This window comes from Thamnophis elegans, chromosome 1 (assembly GCF_009769535.1).
Source record: "Thamnophis elegans isolate rThaEle1 chromosome 1, rThaEle1.pri, whole genome shotgun sequence".
Taxonomy (NCBI): Eukaryota; Metazoa; Chordata; class Lepidosauria; order Squamata; family Colubridae; genus Thamnophis; species Thamnophis elegans.
Window position 1 is genome coordinate 117,031,125 of NC_045541.1, and position 26,117 is coordinate 117,057,241.

At 43.1% G+C, this 26,117-nt stretch overlaps 1 protein-coding gene across 4 annotated transcripts in view; it reads right to left on the bottom strand.

Moving 5' to 3' along the window:
- Window positions 1–26,117, bottom strand: part of MGA (MAX dimerization protein MGA) — a 67,888-nt gene that overhangs the window by 14,206 nt on the left and 27,565 nt on the right. For 3 of the 4 annotated variants that reach the window (XM_032229267.1, XM_032229276.1, XM_032229259.1), the window contains exons 13-18: window positions 20,655–20,709; window positions 17,992–18,494; window positions 15,876–16,149; window positions 13,360–13,839; window positions 5,317–5,595; window positions 900–2,875 (exon numbers count right to left, since the gene is read on the bottom strand). In XM_032229267.1, coding sequence (XP_032085158.1) covers window positions 900–2,875; window positions 5,317–5,595; window positions 13,360–13,839; window positions 15,876–16,149; window positions 17,992–18,494; window positions 20,655–20,709 — 3,567 coding nt within the window. The remainder of the gene's footprint in view (window positions 1–899; window positions 2,876–5,316; window positions 5,596–13,359; window positions 13,840–15,875; window positions 16,150–17,991; window positions 18,495–20,654; window positions 20,710–26,117) is intronic. The other variant, XM_032229285.1, reaches the window with a different exon arrangement.

The following is a 26,117-nucleotide window of genomic DNA, read 5'->3' on the forward strand; positions in this document are numbered from 1 at the left end:
TCAGAGGCCACAAAGCAGGAGTGAAATTCAGCAGGTTCTGGAGAACCGGTAGCAGAAATTTTGAGTAGTTCGGAGAACCGGCAAATACCACCTCTGGCTCTAGTATTATGTTATGTCATATTTTGCTTCTCTAGGGACTATTCAGTGCCTATAGATAGATTTCTAGTAAAAACCAATCAATAGTCTGCTCATCCGTTATGAAAAGCTCTTAAGGAAGCCTCTCACATTTTAGCTACCTGTTTGGCCACTGGCTGCAAGACAATTCATTGATTCTTTGGTGGATATTTCTCTGATTACCTGTCCCTATTTCTTTGGCCTCACCTACTGGCAATCAAGATCAGATCCCCCCAAAGGCTCCTCCTTGCTTGGTAGAGAGGCTATTTCAGGAAAGCAACTGTTCCAAGAGCTGTCATGATGGTGGAAAGCACTTGGGGCAAAAGTAAAACATCCACAATCTTTCCAGGGATCCTTCAAAGTCAAGAGTGAAGGGGTTTTAATCCTGCCAATTTGAGATAGCATTCAAATAGTAGCTGTAGGCATTTCAGCAGGACATGTACGTACCAGGGGATGGTGGTGAAATTAACAACAACTTTCAGAAAGATATTAATTAAGGTTGACTGCATTTCCATCTCATTCATACATAAGCAACTATCTATTTTGGTGTGCTAAATCTTACCTTGAAGCTGATTCTAATTATATGTACAAAACTAAACTACAATGAGAAAGACAATGGAAATACTGTAATATCTAAATCCTAATTTTGTGTTTTGAGATATATATATAATCTTTTCAAATATCAAGCATCATTTTGATTGATCTGTTAATTAGATAATTATAAGATTAGTTTTATATTTTTGAAATTTGTGAATATTTTTTAATTTAAAAACTTAGATGCTTACCAATACTTCAATGTTTACTGCACCCTCACTTTGATATTCAAATGCTTCATCAACCCTCTCATTTGCAGATTCTTCTGTTTTTTCATCTTTTTCTGTATTATCCCGGGTAATATCAATAAGAGGCGAGGATTTTTTTCGGTGACTCTTGATTTTCCATGTACTTTGTTTTGAGGTTTTTCTTAATTTCTCAGCAAGTTCATCAGCATCCTCGTTGATTTTATTTTGTACAACTAAGGATGGTCTGGATATTTTGCCACAAGTTTTACTAATTTTTTGCTCATCATTCCTATTTTGATTATCTTCTTGTGTATCTTTAATACTTTTTTCATAACTAGAAAAGTTACTGCTACTTTGAAAATCAGTATTTTTTTCATATAAATCTTTGTGAGTACTATCCAGGTATTCATTTCTTAAGATGTTATTTTTATTTTTTCCAATATTGATCTTGACCTTCTCACTTACTTTTTCTTTATCCTTTTCTTTAGCCACCAAGTCACACTTTTCCTTCATGTTCTGTCTTGGCAATTCTGGATCTTCATTTTTCCATGGATTTAGAGATGGTTTAGACTTTGTTTGCAGCTCTTCAGTATTAATTAGGGTTTTGGGGGACAGAGCTGGTTTCCCTGTTTTCCCCCAGGATTGTTCAGTAATCAATTCTGTTTTTGTATCTAATGGTTTTTGTTCAGCTCTTTTTGATTCAGTAATTGGATTTTGTGTTGACCTTTCTTGTAATACATCATGGGCAAGAACTGCAACTTCATTACATTTTTCATCAGGATATGAACTTTTATCTAGGGGGTGTTCATCATCTTTGTCTTGATTTTTTTTCTTAATCAGTGCTTCACCTTCTTCACATTTTTGCTTCTCGCTGGTATAGGAGTGGTCTGATTGTATATTAGCCTGTAACATATGAGAAAAACTTGGTAACTTCAACATTTCAGCGTCCTTTTCAATTATTTCTGATGTATTCCTGTTACATGTTATTTCTTCGGAATGGAAGTCTGGATTATGAAGTGGTAGTTTGTTTTCTTTTAATTTACTAATTTCTGAGTCAGTAATTTCTGCTGTTTGTGAACATATTGAATCTTCTTCTAACTTATTGGCACTGAGCTCATTTTTCTTATGTGAAATTTTAATCTCAAGAGATGCAGCTTTCTTTGCAATGGAACTTGAATCATTCTTCTGCCCTGGAAACTGAAGTAAAGCAAAACTGCCTGACTGTAGAGATATTAGATTATTTATATTGCTTGGTAGCCCACTGGCGTTACACTTTATTTTAAACTGAGAATCTGTTTGATCGGAATTGCTTTTTACTCCAGAAGGAGAAATTCTCAGAGTCAAAGTACCAACTGGGGACACAGAACCTGAAGAATTAACAGGTGTTACTTGAGTTACTGTAGCACAATGCACAGCTGTAGTTCTAATGTCTTGTAATGTCCAATTTGTGACAGGGGATTCCGAATCAGCAGAAGTGTCCTCAATGATAGAAGACATAATAGAAGGAGGCACGGGCAACGAAGAATTAGTACTGTTAGGTGACATTGTGAATATTGAAGGGGACTTATTAGTAGGTGAAACAGGTGTAGAATAGGGTAGGGATGATGAAATTGCAGCTCTAGAAGGTACAAGTGTAGTAGAAGAGGTTGTGGGCAACAAAGGAACATCAGTAGAAGAGGTCATGGACAAAAGTGAAGATGTTTCAGCAGAGGGGGATAAAGATAAAGCATTAGAAGACATGGACAGTACTAAAGAGGACTCGGGGGATGGAGTTTGTGATAATAGTGCAGTGGTTGTGCTTGATGTCCCAGATAAAACAGAAACGTTCTCTGCAGTTGAGAATTCAGGCAAAACTGAAGGAGATGTAGACAGAATTGAAGTTGTAGTAGTGGAGGTCACCGATGGAACAACAGAAGCTTGACATGCAGCTATTTCAGGAAGCTTAGAAGGGCCAGGAAGTCGGATTCCTACCATAGAGCCTATAATTAAAAAAATATATATATTATTTTTTGCTAAATACTTAATCCACCCTCTAACATAAGCAATGTTTTTAATGCAATATCAACTCCAAGGTATAAATGAACAAATCCTGATCAGATATCTTCCCAGAACTTTTTTTAGATGGTCATTTTACATTCAAACAAACAGATGTTGTACTTCTACAGGTTACTGTTTGGAATGGTCCTTCCTGAGCTGCTTTTTGCAGCAAGTGAAGTCAATTTAACTGACTATTCTCAATGTAGTGCCTCTTTCTTTTACTTCAATTCCTTAACAGCAATAGCACTTAGACTTATATACTGCTTTATAGTGCTTTACAGCCATCTCTAAGCGGTTTACAGAGTCAGCATATTGCCCCCAACAATCTGAGTCCTCATTTTACCCACCTCGGAAGGCTGGAAGGCTGAGTCAACCTTGAGCCTAGTGAGATTTGAACTGCCAAATTGCTGGCAGCCAGCAGTCAGCAGAAGTAACCTGCACTACTGCACTCTAAACACTGCCACAGTGGCTCATAAACCAGAGATTCTCAAACTTTCTCAGTTCATGGCACCCTTAATGTCTCAGTATTTTTTTTTTCATGACATCCTTGGATCAAATTTGTGAGCTTATTTAATTTTTCATTCATTCTGTGGATATTTTTATTGTTTTAATTTTTCAATTGTTTTTTTTTTTAATTTTAGAATTGTATGCTGCCCAGAATCACTCAGTTGAGTTGTGTGGCTATAAAAATTGAATAAATAAAATAAACTAACTTAAATTAGTAATTTGGAAGTGTTTGAAAGATTTCCAGTATTGGAAATCTTGCATGACACCCTTGTGCACAGTTTGGGAACCATGGCCTTAAATTACAGCAGATGGTAGGCAAAATTACAAGGGATAAAATTCATTTCAAACAAAATTGGACAGAATTGCCTAGTTACAAAACATACCTCTTAAGAACTTGCATTCAAGCTATAATGCTACAAAAACCTAGGTAACTATATTAGAGACTTCTAAACTGTTATATTTTTGTGGCTTTCAGCTATTAACCAAAATAGAAGCATTCACAATATAATAATTTTGATAAAAATAATGAAATCTTTAAAAACATAACCAAGAGAGAATCTATTAAGTAATTAACACTTTGATAGTAACACTGTTAAGTAATTAATATAAATTAAACGTGCTCTTTTGAAAAAGACAGCAGACACAGCTCAAACAGAAGAACCACCAACTTATTGTACTTTTTGGAGTGTAAGACGCCCCTCCCCTCCTAAAAGTGGGTGAAAATGTAGGTGCGTCTTATAAATTGAATACGGGTGTTTTTTGCCTCCCAAACCCTCCACATGCCACATTTTCACCCTCCCCCGTCCTCAGAAGCACTCTGCAGTGCTCTGCACATCCCGTTTTTGCTAAAAACGGGGCTGTTTGGGGGCTCCCAAGCCTTCAGCGCATAGCGTTTTTTCCCTTCCCAGCCCCTGTGTTAACTCGTAAAGCATTTCCATATCTGTTATCAAGCTAGAAAGCCAATGTATAGAAGTGTCTAAAGGAATGGAAGAAAGACCATATTCCATTAATGGGAAGTAATGATACAAGTCAAGGGGAAAAACAGATATTCAACTGCAAGACTATATATTGGAAATATTCTTTTGGATTCATTGGGAGAAAGCAACCTTCTAGATGTTAATGACACAATTATTCTTCTGGGGAAGATGTATCTATCACTTACTCTCATAACTTTAAAATGGTTCACACTATTACTGAATTCTTCCAGGATGATTTTGACTACTTAATCTTCCAAAATATCATTTCAAATCTCATGACCCCTGGACACTGTACTGAACTTTCTTTCTTTTTTCTATATTAACATGTTATTACTTTTGCACTAATACAACTTACATTAAAGGAGTGTATTTACTTCTAGTAATAAGTACTGAATGGGAGAAAACATTCCCAGAAAACCAGGAATATATTAATCAAAACTAAATTTTCCAATCTAAATGGTGGACATAATCTAGCAAATCCTGAGAAAAATAAAATTTGCGAACACAGCAGGAGCATATGTTCCCTTTCAGATGAGTTTTTTTAAAAAGAAGGGGAATAGCTCCCTTTTGCTCTGGGTTTTGTTTTGTTTTTTTGGCTCCCATTACAATTGCTCCCCAATTTTACTCCTGCCTTTAAGAGCAGTTCCCTAATTTAGAGAAGGGTTGACACAACATTAAGAATTGTGGAGAAATGATTTAGGAATTGAAACTGAAGAACTCCAGGAGGGCCAATCCAACCAATTTCCTACACACACACAGAGTACATAAGCACTTATTCATTAGAATTTTATTATTTTAATATACTAAAACTAGATACACAAATATAGCAGGATCTGCTATTTCAGAATTACTTACACAATCGCATAAAATAACAACAAAATATTTGCTGTATTCTGTACCTGGATTACGGAGCATTATGGGCTGTAAACTGGACTGTGCTCCTGAAGTTTGAAGTTGTTGCAAGGGAACAAGTTGGATAATCTGGCCATTGGGGTGTCGGTAGAGATTAACAGCACCTGGATGCCTCAAAGGTTGTAAAACTACTCTTTTGCCAGAAGCAAGTTGCATATTTTGTGAAGGTCTCAAGGTAGAAGAACATTGCTGTACTGGAATCAAAATAAATCTGGTTCCCATACGATACTCTGCTCCACGAGGCAAACCTGGAGGACTTGTAGCACCTGTATTATTGCAGAAAAAAACCATTCTTCTTAGCCAATTCTTACTACTCAAGTAAGATTTGCAGACTATTTTACTAAGTTGAGATGCACATTTTTGCTGTAACTAGTGCTTCCCAAAAAAGATTAAACGAAAACTTTAGATCCATTTTTGCATTTCAGGGGACTTAATGGAACAAGATGTGATTTTCAAATTGAGATTGAAACATAACAGAGGAGAGAAATAAATTTTTGTACCAATTATAATTAGTAAAATACCGTATTTTTCGTAGTATAAGACGCACCAAGGTCTTGAAGAGGCAATTTTTTTAAAAAAGTAGGTAGGTAGATACAGGGAGAGAGGGAGAGAGAGAAATACAGTAGGTCAGGAGGGAGAGAGAGAGTAAGTAGGTAAAGGGAGAGAGAGATACAGTAGATAGATTGGGAGAGAGAGGAGGTAGGTAGGTAGATAGATAGAGAGAAATACAGTAGGTAGGTAGGGAAAGGGAGAGAGTAGGTAGGTAGGTAGGTAGGTAAGTAGGTAGGTAGGTATGTGGATAGAGAGAAATACAGTAGGTAGGTAGGGAAAGGGAGATAGTAGGTAGGTAGGTATGTGGATAGAGAGAGAGAAATACAGTAGGTAGGTAGGGAGAGAGAAAGAGTAGGTAGGTAAATGGAGAGAGAGAGAGAGAGAGAGAGAGAGAGAGAGAGAGAGAGAGAGAGAGAGAGAGAGAGAGAGAGAGAGAGAGAGAGAGAGAGAGAGAGAGTGAGAGAGAGAGAGTGTTTTTGTACTCTGCAAATCGCCCCCAAACGTTTTCGTGAAACGGGCCAGTTTTTCCCCAAATAAAAGGCATGAATAGTCTTGGGGGGGGGGGCTTGCAGAATGCTTCTGGGGAGGTGAGGGAGGGGCAAAAAGAGCAAAAAATGGCCCATTTTCACAAAAAAATTTTTTTTTGTTTTTTGTCAAAAAAATTGCATGCATAGTCTTATGGAGGCTTATAGAGTGCTGCTGGGAGCTGGGGTGGGGGAGCAAAAATGCCCCTTTTTTTGCTCATTTCTGCCCTCCCCAGCCCCCAGGAGCTCTCAGAAAGCCTTCATAAGGCTATGCACGGCCATTTTGGTGAAGGGAGCAGGGCTTAGGGAGGCAAAAAAAAATGCTGTATTCGATGTATAAAATGAACCCAGATTTTCAGCCTCTTTTTTGAGGGAAAAAGGTGCATCTTATACTCCAAAAAAATACAGTACTTAAAGGAATCACCAAGTACTCCAACTTTGTAAACTATGATGCCCTACTTTTGGAACAGTGTATATGTTATGGCAATATCTCCATGAATCCTTGGCTAGGAACTGATAATATTAACAACAATAGATCAACAAAGATTAGAGTTTTTGTGTCTATTTGTGTTTAAAACCATTGGACTGGAGATTCAAGTCCTGGCTTGGAGAAAAAAAATAGCTAAGCGATGTTGCATCACTCTAATGGCAAACGTTCCCAAACATTTCAAAGTAAATTTGCTTCTTCTAACCTGATTGTTCCTATGTTTTCTATTGCACTTGAAATCCTTTTATATTAACCTGTTAGCATGGTAGTCACACTCATATAATGCAGCAATTGCATGCTGCACAAGATTCTGGAGAGAAATTCAAGATTTCACACAGATAGTGTTTTTGACCCCATCATATAGAATGTCAGTTGGTCTTACCTGAACTGCATGTCTCAAAGATGGCATGGGAGGAGTCACAGCTGGGTATTAACATGGCCCATTTGCCTGGAGACTGAGGTAGAATTTGAGGCCACACCTCTACTCCTCCTTCTGACTCTCCAGATTAACCGATGGTCCAGTCGAAGAAGAATCCTGGGAAGGAAGGGAACAGGAAACCACCCCAACTCCTTTCCCGGTCCCTGGCTGCCAGTAACTAACCCACTCAGGCCCCCATGCGCAGGAGCGTACCGAACAGGTGGGAAGTGACTCCTCCCATGTTCAGGTAAGACCAACTGACAGTCTCCGAAGTGGGGCATGGGAGGAGTCACAGCTGGGACATACCAAAGCTAGATGTCTATGGGGGGGGGAATCATTGGGCCTGAGCCCCTCGAGTGCCCAGCACTCCCTGAAGAACCCTCCTCTCAAAGGATGCCTCTGCGGAGGGATAGGCATCCAGCTGGTAGTGCCTAATGAAGGGCGAGGGTGAAGACCAGGCGGCCACTTTGCAGATATCCTCATCGGCACCCGAGAGGCCCAGGCCACAGAGCTAGCCGTACTCCTGGTGGAATGCACGGTGATGCCCTCAGGCACCGGAAGGCCTTGGAGATGGCTAACCTAATCCATCTGCTGATGGTGGCTGGGGAGATCTTTGCTCCCCGGGTCGAGGGATGGAAGAGACGAACAGCGCCTCTGACTCTCTGAGAACAGCCATGCGCTTCAGATAAATGCGCATTGGCCTTCTTACGTCCAGGCGATGCCAGGACCTCTCCCTTCCTCTGGAAGCATTAGGACTGAAGTCCGGGAGAACTACCTCCTGAGCCCTATGGAAGGGAGAGTTGACCTTAGGCATAAAGGCCGGATCGAGCCTGAGCACAACCCTGTTGTCGTGGAAGGTGCAGAGATCCTCCCTGGTGGACAGAGCATTAAGCTCAGACACCCTCCTGGCCAAAGTGATCGCTATGAGGAAGACCAATTTGAGGGTCAAAAATTGCAAGCTCACCTCCCCCAGGGGCTGAAAAGGTGGCTCCAGGAGCGCCTGGAGTACCATAGGAAGATCCCAAGAGGGGAAGCGGTGGACACTGGAGGCCGGAGATTAGCTGCCCCTCTGAGGAACCTTTTTATGACCGGGTGCTGAGACAAAGGCTCGGCGCCCATCCCTCCCAGGACTGTGGCTAGGGCTGAGACCTGCCTTCTGAGGGTACTGTGGGCCAGACCTTTCTCCAAACCATCCTGGAGGAAGTCCAGCACCTGTGGAACTGAGACCGCTGAGGGGAAGGGGGGGGAAAGGTGTAGAGAAGACGCAATGACCATCTGCGGCATAGGGAGTCGATGTTCACCACTCCTCGAGTCGGGAATCGCAATATGAACCTCGGAAGCTGGGCGTTTGGTGGGGAGGCGAAGAGATCCACTGTTGGCTAACCGAATCTCTGGCAAATCTGCTCGAAGATGCTGGGGTGAAGTTGTCACTCGCCGTGGTCTACTGTCTCTCTGCTGAGCCAGTCCGCCAGTTGGTTTTCCACCCCATAAATGTGTTCTGCCCGAATTGACAGGAGATTCCGTTCCGCCCAGTTTCCCAGCCGCACTGCCTCGTCGTGTAGTGCCACAGAATGAGTGCCTCCCTACTTGTTCACGTGAGCCTTGGCTGCCACGTTGTCTGTCAGAACCAGGATGTGTCTTCCAGTGACTGTTGTCTTGAAGTGCTGGAGAGCTAGGTGGATCGCTATGAGCTCCAGCCAGTTGATGTTCTTCCGTAGGGGTCCACCGGCCCTGAACTAATTGGGACTCCAGGTGTGCCCTCAACCGAACAGCCTTGCGTCTGTCGGTAGGACCAACCTGTCTGGCTCCCTGAATAGGGAACCCTTGGTCAGTGCTGGAGACATCCACCAGTGGAGGGAGAGAAGCACCTGGGGCGTCACGAAGACCTTGAAGCTTGCTCATCACGTTCCTCTGATGTGGAAGCAGGAACCACTGCAGTTCTCTGGCGTGGAGGTGAGCCCAGGGCATGATCTCGATGCAGGAGATGAACTTGCCGAGAAGCCTGGAAAGGAGAGCTATGGGGACAGATCGAGTCTGCGAATCTCTCGAATCAATTCCACAATACTGTCCCATGGCTCCTGTGAGAGAAAGACCTCACACTTCACCGAGTCAATGATGGTCCCTAAATGTTGGAGTCTAGTGGTGGGGACTAGGTGGCTTTTATCGAGATTGACCAAGAACCCTAGGGCTCGCAAGGTGTTAATGGTGAGTCCTAAGTTCCCCTCATTTCTGGCTGCCGACGTGGCTAGCACAAGGATGTCAACCAGGTAGTAATGTAATTGGACCGGGATGGCTCAGAGGTGGTCCGCTGCCACGGCTAGAGCCTTGGTGAAGGTCCTGGGGGCAGAGGCCAACCCAAAGGGAAGGGCCCTGTATTGGTAATGTGTGCCCCCATATGAGAATCTAATGAACCTACGGTGCTCAGGGGCAATCATGATGTGGAGGTAGGCCTCCGTGAGATCAATTGAGGCTGATCCCCTCCAGGATAAACTTGAGGGAGGCCATATTAAATTTATGGTAATGAGCCTTGTGTTTAACAGCTTGAGATCCAGGATAGCCCTCCACCCCCTGAACTCTTGGGGACCACGAACAGGTTGGAATAGAATCCTGATTCTTTCTCCCCCTCCGGAACTAGCTCCACTGCTTTGATACTCAGTAGATGCTGGATGGCCTTGTGCATGAGGGAGCGCTTGACCGGATTCTTGGAGGGGGGAAAGATCCGGAATATATTCGGGGAGGGAACAGAACTCCAACTGTAGCCCAAACCTGACTGTATGGAGAACCCATGCATCCGAAAAGATGCGATCCCAGCGGTCCACAAATAAGGAAAGGCGGCCGCTGATCAGGTGATTCGAGCCCGAATCACTTGTTTCTGCAGAAGGGACGACCCCCCCCCCCCCCGAAAGGGACGCTGGCTGGGCTGCTGGAACCTGAATCTATCCCGGGAGAATTGCCTATGCTCCTGTCTGGGGAATCTGGGGGCAGAGTACCTCTGCTGCTGGAAGTCCTGCTCAGGGAGTCGGTAGGAGGGCCTCCTGGGGTAAGGGATCGGGCGGTAGTCTGAACGCTTGGACGTAGATGGGAGGACCTTTAGTTTATTCTTGTCTTCAATTAGGATGGGATCCAGGGCAGTGCCAAATAGCTTATCTCCCGGGTACTCTGTCAAATGCCATTTCGCCCGGGATTCAGCCTGCCAGTTGTGCAGCCACAGCATGACTGAGGAGGACAGCGCCCTGGAATAATACTTTACCACGTCCAGCATGGCGTCTGCCAAGAACTGGGTAGCCGCCATCAACTTCGGGATGTCCTGCAGTAGCCTCATGTCCGACGCCAGCGTCCTGTCTTGGAGTTGTTCCAGCCATAGCAGCGCGGACCTGTTGAAGAAAGAGGCTGCAGACGCCACCCTGATCGCCCACATCATAGCCTGGAATGTCTTACGAATGACAAATTCCGCCTTCCTATCCTCCACCTTCAGACAGTTGGAGATGTCCCCTGTCACCACCGCTGAGGAAGAGGCCAGCCCAGCCACAGGAGCATCCACGGAAGGAACCTGTAGAGCTTGGGCAAAGGAAGCATTAAGATTGTAGAACCTGCGATCATTGCTCCCTGGGGTGGGGAAGGTACCTGGATTAGACCATTGAGACTTGAGCACTTCCAGGAAGAGGTCTGGGGTAGAAATCTCCTCCTTTTCAACCTGGGCCCTGTGGAAAGGCCCTTTCTTGGTCCCCCCACTAGTACTAGGAGCAGCCGCGGCCTGATAGGGTTCTGATGCACTGTCCAGGTCTGTTGTGGCCTTGGCCTTGTGCAGCAGGGAGCTGAACAAGGCAGGAGAAAATAGGCCCATGATAGCTGGGGCCTCTGGAGCCTGAGAGTTTTTGTCTTCAGAGAAGCCAATATCCTTCTTTTCCTCCTCTTCTGAACCTGATCCCTCACTAGCAGTGGAGGGAAAGGATGCTCTGTGCTCTCTGGAGCCTGTAGGATCGGGTTGATCTGCATGACATTGTGGAGCCCTATGAGAAGACTTTCACCTAGGCCCCTGAAATTGGTGTTGCATGCCCGAGGAATAACATTCTGAAAACTCTCTGAGAGTTCTGGGTAGGCCGGGGAGAGGCTTGGAGGCTCCAAGGCAGATCTAGGGTCTGAGGATTGAAGAGTAAAGCACTGCCTGGGAAAATTTGTTGCCCTGCGGCCGAATGGGTCTCCCCATATCCCTGGAGAATGGGAGGGTGATAAGGGAGGAGATAAGGGACTACCCCCCCCTCCAATAGAATCATGTGGGGAGCCCGGAAATCGTGCGTCCTCATTCCAAAATGGCAACCGCCTACCACGCGGTCCGAGTGCCTGAGCCGGCTCCGACTGAGCCGCTCTCCTCAATTCTAGGATCTGAGATCCCCTCCAGTGAATTGGGGATCGCACTTTACGTTTCCTGCGGTGCGCGTTTGGAGCTCCCCCCCCCCCCAACCGCTGACAGGCAGCTCAGGAGCCTTCTGCAAATGCAGCGAGCTCAGCTCGTGCCAAGGCAGGGATAGAGAGGCGCAGGAGATAGAGGTAGGAGGAATTTAAGGTAGAATGAAATAGGCAAAGGAATAGTTTGTACCAAAGGAGAGCCAACCAAAATAGCTCCTTCTGGGCCGAAGACTGAGGTTAACCTGGGGAGTCAGAAGGAGGAATAGAGGTGTCGCCTCAAATTCTACCTCAGTCTCCAGGCAAATGGGCTGTGTTAATATCAAGTTGTGACTCCTCCCATGCCCCACTTCAGAGACAAAACAGAAAATGTTAGCTAATTATCACAATCTGCAGGGAACACTCTGAAGGTGTATCTAAAGAGCAACTGACAAACTTGAATTTTCACATATTATAGTTAGTTATATGAATTAAGGATATTGATTTGATATATTTAACTATATAATAAATATTGTTTAATTTTGTAGAGATACAAATTTTGATTCTCAGTTTACACCCTTTACAATAATTATCAATTATTTTCAGCTTTCACCTGTACAATCCAATGCCTGCTTTAATTTTTCACTACATCAGCAAATCACCAGCAAGGTGATAACTTAGTTTGACTTTGAGCAATTAAACTACCCGGGTAACTTCACTGTTAGAGCATTATATCTGTATGTTTAGGAAGAACTCCTCGACCTCAGTGGTCCCTAACCTATACGGTTCAGCGGCCTGGCAGTAGGGGAGAGCTGGTAAGCACGTGTGTGCACCCCGACCCACCACTTGTGCAAGTCGAGCTGCGCACATCTGCGCCACCCTGCTGCTTGAACATGTTGAGCTATGTGCATGGGTTCACCGACAAACGCGCGCCAACAAAACCACGCCGACAAAACCGTGATGTCAAAAGCGTTGCGACAAATGTGCACCGACAAAAGCGTACTATCAACAAACAACATAGTGGGATGCGAAAACGTTATAACCCTAACCCTAACTCTAACCGTGCTTTTGTGGGCGCGCATTTGTGGGCGCGCTTTTGACATCACAGTTTTGTCGGGCGCGCATTTGTTGGGTTATGTATGCATGCACACCAGCCTGCTGCTTGTGCAAGTTGAGCTGCATGCATGCACACTGGCCTGCCACTCATGCATGTTGAGCTGTGCATTCCAGCCCGCTGTTTGCACAAGTTGAACTGTCCGTGTGCACAGTGGCCTACTGTTTGTGCAAGCTGCGTTTTGTGCATGTGTGCCAGCCTGCCTCTCATGCAAGTCACACTACTGTGGCCTACTGCTTGCACAAGTCGAGCTTCATGCATACGCAATGGCCCACCACTTGTGTAAGTCAAGCTACATGCAGGCGCACTGGTCTACTGCTTGCGCAGGTTGAGGTTTGTGCATGCACATCAGCCGACAACTCATACAAGATGAGCTGCACATGTGTTAGCCCACTGTAGAGCCCAGTTTCAAACAGCTAACAGCCCTGTAGTGGTGGTCACAGCTTGGGGGTGGGGACCCCTGCTCTACCTCATTACAGGTTGCCTGGCAATGCACAGATTCAATCAAAACAAGCATCTGTAGCAAGAAGTGATGATAAATATAAGTTTTACCTTGTTTTTGATTTGATGGGGGGCTTTTTTGAATTCCTGAGAGTCCAGAGGGTTGAACAAAGCTAACTGATGAAGTTGGTGAAGTCACAGTGAGAGGAATTACAGCTGTGGATGTAGAAACTGGAATTGAGGACTGAGCAAAAGGCATGCTTTTAACTGGCGTTGTTATTTCCATAGCATCTGTGGCTGAGGATATATTTATTTCTTGTTTTCCAACAGTATTTGTAGAAGCAATGTCAGGAGGATTGTTATTCTGCAAAGGACTGGAAATTGTTACAGGAGGTGATGCCACAGAGGTTACAGCAGTTGTAGTATCAACTGTGGTTGATTCAGCAGAAGGTGAGATAGATTTGGTATGAGATTTCTGTGGTTCTGTCAAACATTGAAATGATCCAGTTTCAGAAGCCTTCTTCTGTAGACCTCCAACTGTATTTATAGAGGTCAACTGATTGGTCACACCATCTAATAATGGTCGAGGAGCTGAAAAGAAAGATTTTTAAAGTCAATATATTAATGTTTTTATTTTATATTTTCTCCATGTATGGCAGTGATCGATTCTAGTTGCATTTTCTTACTTTTCTTTTCTTTTTTCAAAGAATTTTTATTTTTTTATTCTTTTACATACCATTTTAAGTATACATTCACATAATTGGTATTCTTCTTTACATTTATCATTCTTATACATTTATTATTTCATTTAATAAGTTATAATGTAGAATTTGGGTTATTTTATTTACCAGTCCTTCCTACTTTTGTAACACCTCCTTGTTTTCTCTTTCTTTTCTTCCTCCTTCCCTTCTCTACTTTATTCCTTCCTCCTCTCCTTCTCCCTTCTTCCCTTCCTCCTACTCCTGCTCTTCCTCTTCCCCTTTCTACCCTCTCTCCTTCTCTTTCTCCCCCTTCCATCCACCTCTCCTTACCTCTTTCTTCTTTTCCCCGTCTTCCTTTCTTTCTCTCCTCTCTCCCTTTCTTTTTCTATTATTGTTGGTGTGTATTTCAAAACTCAGTTTATGTTTCCTTGGGATAGTATTTCCGTCAGCCCAGATATAATTTAGTATCATTTTTTATTCCCTTACCTTCACTAGTCTACCCTAGACATGTTTCCCCCCTTTATATCTCATTCTTGAATATATATATGTTTATATACGTTCTTGAATATATACTTATATCTTTTCTGTTTTCCCCTTCTCCCCCCCCCTCCCGGCCTTCCATTTAATAGTGCGTCATCTGGGTACTTTATCTTCTCCCTATTTTCTTTTCTAGTTTGCTTTCTCTAACCAGCCATAGAACCTTCCCCATATCTTGAAGTACTCCGATTTCTCTTTATCCTTTATTTTCATTGTCAACCTATTCATCTCTGCACAATCTAATATCTTTTTTATTATCTCTTCATCTGTTGGTAGCTTATTTAATTTCCAATTTTGGGCAAATACAATTCTCGCTGCTGTAGTTACATGTATAATCAAATAAGTATCCTCTTTCTTGAATTTCTCTGAGATAATACCTAAAAATGTCTCTGGTCTAAATTCTATTTCTTCTTGTAACATTTTCTTTAACCATACTCTTATTTTAGTCCAATATTTCCTTGCTTCTGCATATGTTCACCACATGTGGTAGTATGAACCTATTGCTTATTAACATTTCCAACATTTCGCTGACTTGTCTTTAAACATCTCAGCTCAGCTAGTTTTCCCAGTGACATGTGCCATCTGTAAAACATTTTGTAAGTTTTCTTTGTAAGCTGTTGATATGGTTAATTTATAGATCCTTTCCCATAGTTGTTGCAATTTTTCTAGTTCAATCATATGACCAAAATTATTTGCCCAAGATAATATTGTATCTTCTTACTAAAGGAGGTCAAGTATAGAAGAAAGTCTCCTATCCTGCCCACGTCTTAAAAACTTCAGTTATGAATCCATGTAAGGATAATAGATATAAAAATGGTTACATGCTAGCAAAAGCTAATTTTAAATAGTTTAAAATATTTCTGAGTTGGCATTTCTGTTTCCTTACATGAAGCTTAGTAGTAATGTCAAAGTTAGGGACAAATCACAGAAAAAAATAGAGAAAAACCTTTTTCTGAAAAAATTAAAACAAGCTATTACAAAGTATTTCCTAATATTTTAGTTTTGAATAACACCTAAAATAAAATACATTGTTTAAAAAAAAATGAAACCCAGTTTAACAGAGGTATGGGCAGAAGCAGCCACTTAGTCCCAATGTCCCAAATATGCTTTTTCTAAAAGGCAACTGGACTTTTTTGGTTTTTGTTTTCTTTGAAAATGTTTCACTTCTCATCCAAAAAGCTTTTTCGATTCTTCAGAACTTCTTTATTTCCACTCTCAGGCCTCCCCATCCTCTTGGTTTTTAATTTAAGTCTTGTCATTTTTCTCCATGGATGGCTTAGCAGTATATCAGAATCAATGACATTAGGCAACATGATAGAACAAAGCCATCTTCGTTTTCATTCATCCATTCATTTCTTTTAGAATACAGTAGAAAAAAATCTGACCTACCTATCTGTCTCTGTGCTGAGACACGAGCAGTGGAGATTGTTGTAGTATCAGTAGAAAATGGAGTTTTAGATGTTTCTGATGTGGACACATCAGTTGGTAGTGATTCAGAAACAGCAAGTTTATTACTGGGTGCTGTTTTGAGGATCATTGTTGAGAGATCAAACATGGTTGATTGCAGTCTACCCGTGAGATAAGCTGCTAGATGACTGGCTGGATGCAATGCTCCCATCTGTCCCAAAAGAAGTTTGGCTTGAGGAGAGTTTTTACCATTAACCTGAAATAAAAGAGGCAAAATGCCACACCCACTACCACAGCATGGTTCAACAGAGTCTAGAACATCGATGCTGATTTAATTTAAAGCAATAGAATAGTGGTATCATTAAAAAAAAAGCTGAAATCAATTCCATTGAACTTCTAAAATTTATTTCAATTTAAAAAGCAACTTGTAGCACATGAATTACTGCTGTTTGGAAACTTATTCTTAACCCATCTTATTCTAAATAAAGTATTTTTATTCAGAGCTTGGTCATGTGATTTATTTTTTAAAAAATTCCATGTTCCAAGTAACAAAACCCTTTCCTTATTCAGAAATCTATGGATCAGATACAGGTAGTCCTCAACTTATGATTAGTTGCTAACAACTGTTTGAAGTCACAATGGAACTTCCTGGGTATACATGACCCAGATTTAAGATTCCAGCTGTTCCCACTCCCCACAATCACATGACTACACCTTGAGCACTTGGCAACAGAGCTGCATTTACAGCCCTTTGCAGCGTTCCATGGTCATGTCACTGCATTTTATGAGTTTTGCCAAAAACTAGAATTTACTTCCAATTTTTGGCAAAACCATGCCCATAATGAAACATGGGTTCCCTTAAAAACCAGTGTTCACTTAATAAACAAAGCAAAAAGTTAATAAAATTGGGTCAGTCATGTGGGGGACCCAATTTATGACCATCACAACGGCAATGGGCAGCTCCATTATATTCATAAATTGAAAACTACCTGTACTTGGACAAATTGCCTTCTGATTGATAAATGAAGAATTTCTAGGCTGTTTACCCTTCCTGTTAGCTCAAGAAGCACAAATAAACTTACAATTTTTGACTTGAATGTTTTAACACACTGCCTTCTATTTCAGTAACATGGCCAAGATTAGGACTAAAAGAGGTTAAAGCCAGCAATCAATACTAATAGGCAAGAAATTAGAAAGAAAGCTAATCTGTTTACAATGTGGCAAGAGTATTTGCAAGGAAAAAAAATCAAGTACTGTATATACTCGAGTATAAGCCTAGTTTTTCAGCCCACTTTTTGGGCTGAAAAAAGCCGCCTCGGCTTATACTCGAGTCAGTGAAAAATTTGCCCGAAATGGAGGAGAAAAAGGGGCGGGGCCATGCCGCTGGGTGACACTCGTGAATGGCCCAGTGCCCCTGTGAGTTTCCCCTCCCTCTGTGTCAGTTTGCCACGCAGCGCGCACCGCACCATCCCCCCTCCTCACGTTCTGATGTAATGCAGGGCTGTCTTACGATTCCCCTTCCTCCCCCTCCTGCCGCTCTGCAACGATGTCCCACCTCCTCCTCGTTATGGCAAGCAACCACATAGTGATGTCCCACCTCCTCTGGTACAGTGATCCAATGATAGGAATCACTGTGCCGTGTGTCATAGGAGGCGGGACATCGCTCCCGCGGCTGCACGGGACATCATCATCACAGCGGGACGTCAGCATCATGAGGTGAGTGAAGTATTTCATTGAATACACCGCTAGTTTACTGTTTTTCTTTGAAATAAATATTCAAAAACATTATTGGTATCTATTTTTATTTTTGAAATTTACCGGTAGCTGCTGCATTTCCCACCCTAGGCTTATACTCGAGTCAATAACTTTTCCAGTTTTTTGTGGTAAAATTAGGTGCCTCGGCTTATATTCGGGTCAGCCTATACTCGAGTATATACGGTAATAAGAGAGTTTAGAGTGTCTCTTCAAATAAGATCAGGAATCCTATTTGTCCTATTCCGTCCCTCTCCACTTAAGAACAACAATTACTAACAAATATTAGGGGTGGAGGTGGAATTCTATATACTGAAAGCCAAACTATCTCAGAAGAATCCCATACCTGAATTGAACCTGAGGGATTCATGTCATATTTGCATGTGTTAGCAATCAGCTTTCCGGCAGAAGGAACTCCTGCATAAAAGGGTAAACCTTTCTTCCTCTGTTCCTGTAATTTCTCAGGGGTTGTTAATTTATCTGTTCTTTTGCACGGTGGGCACGGTGACAATCCAGCATTAGGTGACTCAACAACGACCGGAGGGCTTTGGTTCTTGTTCTGACATGGTAACATGGAGATTTTCACTCGAGAAGAATAGATGGGTGTATGCTTTTCATCCCAAGTTTTGCTTTCAGATTCTAGCTCAATAATAAAACGGCCTACTTTAAGTGATTTAGGCATCTTATTTCTGATATGCTGTGATAAGATATTCAAGATCTCTTTGCGATCCTCCTCCCAGTTGCAATCAGAAATAATCTCAATTAATTTGTTTTTGCCATCTGGAGTAATACGATGTACATAAGAAGTAGATGGATCCCCAGCACTACAGGAAAACCACCAGCTTTTCTCTAGGAAAGAATGGGAAAAGGTTTCTGAAATATTACAACTTTACACAATTTAATTTGGAGATATTTTTATCAACATGAAAAAAAGTCACAAGGGAAAATATAGCAAAAGAAACATACTTTATTAACAATAAAACTATAATATTTAGGCATATGTTAAACATGTTTGAATTTTATATTGGCTATATATTTAGTAATATACTGAGATAACAAATCTTAGAAAATGTATGCTATAAAATGATCAATCTACTAAAAATCATACTTTTTGCTTACCTAATTGTCTGTCATTTCTATTATTCTTATTGCTCAAATTTTATCATACCAATGTACACCATAATTATAACTCTTTCAAATATTTCCTAAATTATATAAAGCTTGTTTTACTGCCAATGATAGTATCTGATTAGATTTTATCTGGCAATTGTGAATTTTGCCCTTCAAAATTATTTATTGATATTTTTGAATTTTTGCTAATACTTGTTTTTGCAAATGCTTTATTTCCTGGCTAGAGACACTCAGAAGCAGAGTGGTTTTTTCCCTTCATCAGTTACATTTATATAAATCTTGCATTAAGTCTGTAGTTTAACATGTCATGATATAATTGAAAAATATGGATAATGTAATGGGATTAATAGAAACAGCCGTACTCCAGCTATACTTCTAATTTGAAATGCAAATATAATTGATCAATGTGATTTTTCTTTCCTTTCTAGTGTTTTTCCATAAGTGAAGTGTCCACTTTTTTTTCAGATCAATGAAAAATTCATTGGTTGCAACAGGAACTAACCAACTGGCTTGTTGCGGGTGGGAGGGGGGGAAGAGACAAAGAGAGTTTGGTCTAAGTGGTTAAGGCATCAGGCTAAAAATCTGGAGACCATAAGTTCAGGTCCTGCTTTTAGCCATGAAGGTTCCAGTTAGGTTGGAAAGTTTTGAAAGTGCGGTGGATTGTGAAGCTGAGATGATAGGATAGATCGTTCAAGAGAGGGGGACTGAGAGGAGAGACTGAAAGATCAGAAAGATGAGAATTTGAGAGATAGAGTCAGAGCAGAAATTAAGTGGAAGGCTGCCTGTGGGTTGGAGAGGTGGTTTTGTGCTCAACCTCCTCTAATTTCCAGGATATTAAAACAATACAGGTAGTCCTCAATTTACAACTACAATTGAGCCCAGAATTTGTTGTTAAGTGAGAAATTTATTAAGTGAGTTTTCCCCGCATTTTACAACTTTTCTTGACACTTTTGTTAACTGAATCACTGCAGTTGTTAAATTAGGAACACAACTGTAAGCGAATCTGGCTTCCCCACTGAAAGATTTTGTCAAAAAGTGACAAGACCCAGGGACGCTGCAACCGTCATAAACTAGGTGTCAAGCATCTAAATGTAAATCATATGACCGTGCGGATGCTGCAATGGTCGTAAGTGTGAAAAACGGTCATAAGTCACTTTTTTCAGTGCCATGTAACTTCGAACAGTCATTAAATGAACTGTTGTAAGTTGAAGATTACCTGTACTTTATCAGAATCAAGCAGTTAGAAATGGCTGGAGTCTGGAAGCAGATGTTGCTCAACAATGGTGAGATTCAATTAAAGACAGCAGCCAGGACACCGGGGATTGCCATCGCTAAATGATGAAATCTTGCTTTATGAACACACTGCTTAGCGATGGAAATGCCAGTCCCAATTGCCATCATAAGTCGAGGACTATTTAACAATCTATTTAACAATCTTCAGAATCGCAAGAGGTTGTTCCCTATGGAATATCTTGCAATGATTAACATTATACATTTATACTTTAATTCATATTTTTGACTTTTATTTCTGAACTATACAGAGAACAATCCAGAGTGATGCAGGAATGTTATATAAAGAAAAACAAATTATTCACCATTGAGGGTCTAAGTCATTTAAGAAAGGACAAATCAATTGGAATTTGCATTAAATCTAACCACTCCTCCTCCGGAACATTGTTTTCCATAATCTATGTTTCCTCAATTTAGTTCTGCTTTGCTTCTTCCTTTGAGAAAATATTCAATTTTGTTTAGATTGCAAAAATTAGGCCTTACATATTTCATTGTCATCTGCCTTTTTTCTTGTATCTTCTACTAATTCTATGTGACTGAACTGATTACACAAAGAACATGATGACTAAGATGAAGTTTTAATTTTACCTCCAGGGTCTTTATCCTCTTCAATTTTCAGGGGCTGGGGATCTGCATCATGTTCCTGGAAACAATATAGAAATATATATACCAATATTTCAAAATGAGACATAGTCAGACTGAACCATATATGGCAAAATTAGAAACTACCAGTTTTCTGATTGATAGATTACATGTCACATAGTTTTGGATAATACATGTAGTTTTCGAGTTACAATGGCAAATGGAGCCAGGATTGTGTGACTAAGTGAAATGCTCATAAAGCATGACATCATGTAACATGTAATCTGGGTTTCCACCCTAACTGCAAGATGTGCAGATCATTAAGCAGGAAGTGGTGGGAGTTCCAGGTGAGGATTGCAAGGGGGGCGCAGAGGTATGAAGAAGGCCCTGGGAACCCCTATGGAGATCCTGTGCAAGTGAGGGAGAGGGATGATGCAGGTGCATAGCATGTGAGTAGAGAGGCCAGGAAGGATGCAGCATGGTGCACAGGAAGGGGGAGGCTTACCAGAGTACAAGTTCCTTGCTGGCTTCCCCATTGACTTTGCTAAAGTTGTTCTGTCTTTAGAAATCTTCCCCTCCCCTGTAATTTCAGGCACGGGTTGCAAGTCCAGTTTTTCGGCACCAACACATAATTTGGAACAGTTGCTAAAAATGGTTGTAATCTATAGCCCCGATATGTGCTGGTGATAACCCATTCAAGTACTCATTAGATATTACAGTTTTCTGAGATCCTCTGAGATCATCTAAGATACTACAAATCCAGGGTACAGTTGATCTTAAGAGTTGCAGAAGCTTTGCTCACATATGTCCTAAAATACTGACAAATATTAGAATACCAAAAAGCCCATGCTGACAAATCTAGGTGGCAAGATTTTTTTTGTTAATTCAAGAAAGAAAATATGCTTTATATTAATTTAAATATTTGTTTCCCAGAATCATGGAATTTGGTGGTGGCCATTTAGTCCACGGAGGCCAATCTCCTGCTTAGCACAGGAATCCAAATTAACGTATCCCAAACAGATGACTGTCCAGCTTCTCTTGAATTCAACCAGTAAAGGACCCTTCTAACATATTACTTCCTGCAACTTGAATTCATTTCATGCCCTGCCTTCTGGAAGAACACAGAACAGGTCGTCTGGTTGTTTTTATGTCACATCCTCACAGGTTACTGAAGAGTACTATCAATAGTTATTTTTAGTTATTTCCTCAAAAGGCTACAATAGCCAAGTTACTTTAATCTTTCTCCATCAACTATCTAATTAATAAAGTAAGCTTTCTGAGCGAAAAACAGTAGTAGCAGAAAATTAATAAAAGCAAATAAAATGGTTCTGATGGCCATACACTATAAATACAAATACTAGAATAAAAAATCCACGTATTAGTTTGCAAAATTACTATGCATATAATTCTACGTATTATATTATTGCATAAGTATATACGTATATTCACACTACACATGCACATACAGATGACTTGCTGTGGTCAATGACAAGTGCGACGTAACATAAAACAAAGTAGCAATGAAAACATTAAAAATATATTTATGAATACATAATTTATCTTTAGGAACATATTTTCCTGTATAAAGCAATGTCAGAGGAAATAAATTTTGCAACTTATCTGGGAAAAGTAAGGATTCTAGTCAAAGAATGAAAAGCAAATGCAAGTAGAATCACCCATAGAACACATGAAATTTCTTTTAATAACCAGAGTTAATAAAATTACTGCCTCACCAGCCACAATACTGTATTGTGCTGCTGAAACTTGGCTCCCCAAGTATTTTGACTTTTCTTTTCCAATCCTAAGAAAGATGGGATCAGAAAGTCTATAGGATGCACCTAGTCCTACAATCTTTAGAAATGTCCTTTAAGTATTTTCAGGGAGTTAAGAAAAGGATGGCAGTGGAAGGGTTCAAGGAGGTAATCCATTCATATCCTTAAAACCACCAGAAATGCCCCCAAATTCGCCATCAAAATTATTATTGGGAGGGAGGGAGAACAGATCAAGAAATTTAAAGGAGGAGAAATGGAATGGTTTGCCTCACATTGTCCTCCTGTTACCATCCTCAACTTTATAGTTAATTACACCTTCTAACTCCAATAATTCTCTCAGCAAAGTCTTCCAGAACAAATAATGATTTGGCCCGCAATAAAGCGCATAAACAATTTAGTTTGGTGGTACTGCACCTAAGTTCTTTTCTTTAAGTTTAGTTTCATATCTGGTTTGGTCATTACGGAACATGTCTCAAATTATACTACTAACTAGTTTAATGTGGGGACTGCTTGGGTGAGTGAATGAGTATGTCTGATTCAGAGGACCTGCCGGGAGAAGCGGGGGCCATGGGGGTGGTTGAGGGGACTAGAGACACGGGAGAGGGTCGGGGTATTACGGTCGTAACAGGGAGGGGCAGATACGGCGGGGACTTTAGGGCAGGCCATTACCGGGGAAGGAGGGTTCGCTACATCACAGAGATCCCTCCTTCCGGCCCTATGAGTCCCACTCCGAGACCAGATGGCGCAAGTAATCAGGACCCTGGACTCAGGCTGCTGTCGCTAAATGCCAGGTCTGTGGTACATAAAGCTCCTCTCGTCCGGGACTTAATTTTAGACGAGAGGGCAGACCTGGCATGTATTACTGAAACCTGGCTGGGCCCAGAGGGAGGAGTCCCCCTTGTAGAACTGTGCCCAGAAGGATTTCAGGTGCTGCACCAGCCGAGAGCCCAGGGAAGGGGTGGGCGTGTGGCCGTTGTTATCCGGGAGTCGTTAGTTCCTCGTAGGGTCCCTGCTCCGGAGCTTGTCGGGTGTGAGTCTCTGCTGATAAAGTTGGACCTCAAGGGTCAAGTGGGTCTGCTGTTAACGTACCTGCCGCCCAACAGCGTTGCAGCAGCCCTCCCCTCGCTCCTCGAGTCGGTAGCCGAGCTGGCAATTGAGTTCCCTAGGTTGATGGTCCTGGGGGACTTTAATTTGCCTTCGCTCGGTGAAAACTCTGATGGGGCGCAGGAGTTCATGGCTTCCATGACAGCCATGGGCTTGACCCAAGTAATTCGGGGCCCAACCCATTCGGCGGGTCACATGCTCGACCTCGTATTCCTCTCGGAGCAGTGGATTTGTGACCTTGGTCTGAGGGGTAATGACATCATACCCCTGTCGTGGTCAGACCACTGCCTACTGAGGCTCGACTTCCGGAGACCAAACCCCCACTGTAGGGAGGAGGAACCGACCAGGTGGTTCCGCCCCAGGCGACTTATGGAACCGCTAAGGTTCCAGACGGAGCTTGGGGTCATTCCTGATACTTTCGCCCACAGTCCGGTAGAGACTCTGGTGGCTGCTTGGCATTCGGCAGCATCAGAGGCCCTCAACCGGATTGCGCCACTACGGCCCCTCCGAGGCGGCGGATCCCGGAGACCTCCTTGGTTCACCGAGGAACTCCGGGAGATGAAGCGCCGGAGGAGATGCCTAGAGCACCGATGGAGGTCCGATAAGTCCGAATCGAACCGAGCAATGGTTACCACCTGCACCAAGGAATACACCAGGGCACTTAGGGCAGCGAAAAGATCTCATATAGCCACCTTGGTTGCGTCCGCTGAGTCCCGCCCAGCCGCCCTGTTTAAGATAACCCGCTCCCTATTAAATAAAAGGGAAGCGGGGGAACCCTTGCAGGGCAGAGCTGAGGATTATGCCCAATTCTTAGCGGACAAAATTGCTCGGTTTCGGTCGGACTTGGACTCCATCCCCGCAGTTCCAGCCGAGGCACAAGAGGATCAGGTGGAACATCTCTGGGTTGAGTTTCAGGATGTTACCCCCGGGGATGTGGACAAGGCCATGAGGGCTGTAAGTGCCTCCACCTGCGTACTGGACCCGTGTCCCTCATGGCTAGTTACTAACAGCAGTGAGGTGACACGAGGCTGGATCCAGGCGGTTGTGACCGCCTCTCTTCGGGAGGGGAACTTCCCCGCCGCACTGAAAGCGGCGGTGGTGAGACCCCTCCTAAAGAAGCCATCTTTGGATCCAGCTGTTCTTAATAACTATCGCCCAGTCTCCAACCTTCCCTTCCTTGGGAAGGTTGTTGAGAAGGTGGTGGCCTTTCAGCTCCAACGGTCCTTGGAGGAAGCAAACTATCTCGACCCCTTCCAGTCAGGCTTCAGACCCGGTTACAGCACAGAAACCGCTTTGGTCGCATTGACCGATGATCTCTGGAGAGCCAGAGATGGAGGACATTCCTCCATCCTGGTCCTCCTTGACCTCTCAGCGGCTTTCGATACCATCGACCATGGTATCCTTCTGCGACGACTGCGGGAGGTGGGAGTGGGAGGCACCGTGTTGCGGTGGTTCTCTTCCTACCTCTCGGACAGGTCGCAGTCGGTGTTAGTGGGGGGGCAGAGATCGTCCCCTAGGCCCCTAACATATGGGGTGCCTCAGGGCTCGGTCTTATCCCCCCTACTATTCAACATCTACATGAAACCGCTGGGAGAGATCATCCGCAGGCACGGGATCAGATACCATCAATATGCGGACGATACCCAGTTGTATCTGTCCGCCCCGTGCCAACTCAATGAAGCGGCAGACGTGATGAACCGAGGCCTTGAGGCCGTTATGGACTGGATGAGGGTTAACAAGCTTGTACTCAACCCAGAAAAGACCGAGTGGCTGTTGTGTTTCCCTCCCAAAGATTCGACCAATATTCCATCACTCAGGCTGGGGGGTCAAATTTTACACCCCTCAGAGAGGGTTCGCAACTTGGGAGTCCTCCTGGATCCACAGCTATCGTTTGACCACCACCTGACGGCTGTGACCAGGGGAGCATTCGCCCAGGTTCGCCTGGTGCGCCAGTTGCGACCCTACCTGAATCGGGAGGCTCTCACAACAGTCACTCGGGCCCTTGTGACCTCTAGGCTGGAATACTGCAATGTGCTCTACATGGGGCTGCCCTTGAAGAGCATCCGGCGACTTCAGCTAGTGCAGAACGCGGCCGCGCGAGTGCTCGTGGGTGCACCTCGGTTCACCCACATAACACCTATCCTCCGCGAGCTGCGCTGGCTACCTGTCGATCTCCGGATGCGCTTCAAGGTGCTATTAGTCACTCATAAAGCCCTGCATGGTAGTGGATCTGGATACTTGAGAGACCGCCTCCTGCCAATCACCTCCCTGCGACCAATTAGATCACACAGATTGGGCCTCCTCCGTATTCCATCAGCCAGCCAGTGCCGGCTGGCAACTACAAGGAGGAGGGCCTTCTCAGTAGTTGCCCCGACCCTTTGGAACGAACTCCCCGTGGAGATTCGTACCCTCACCACCGTCCAGGCCTTCCGCACAGCCCTCAAGAACTGGCTAGCCCGTCAGGCCTGGGGACAAGGATAGTTGCCCCTCCCGAATGATGAATGTATGTTGCTTATTACTTTTATTATATGTGTCTATGTTACTGTTTGTACTTCCCCTCCCTGATTTTATGTGAGCCGCCCTGAGTCCCCTC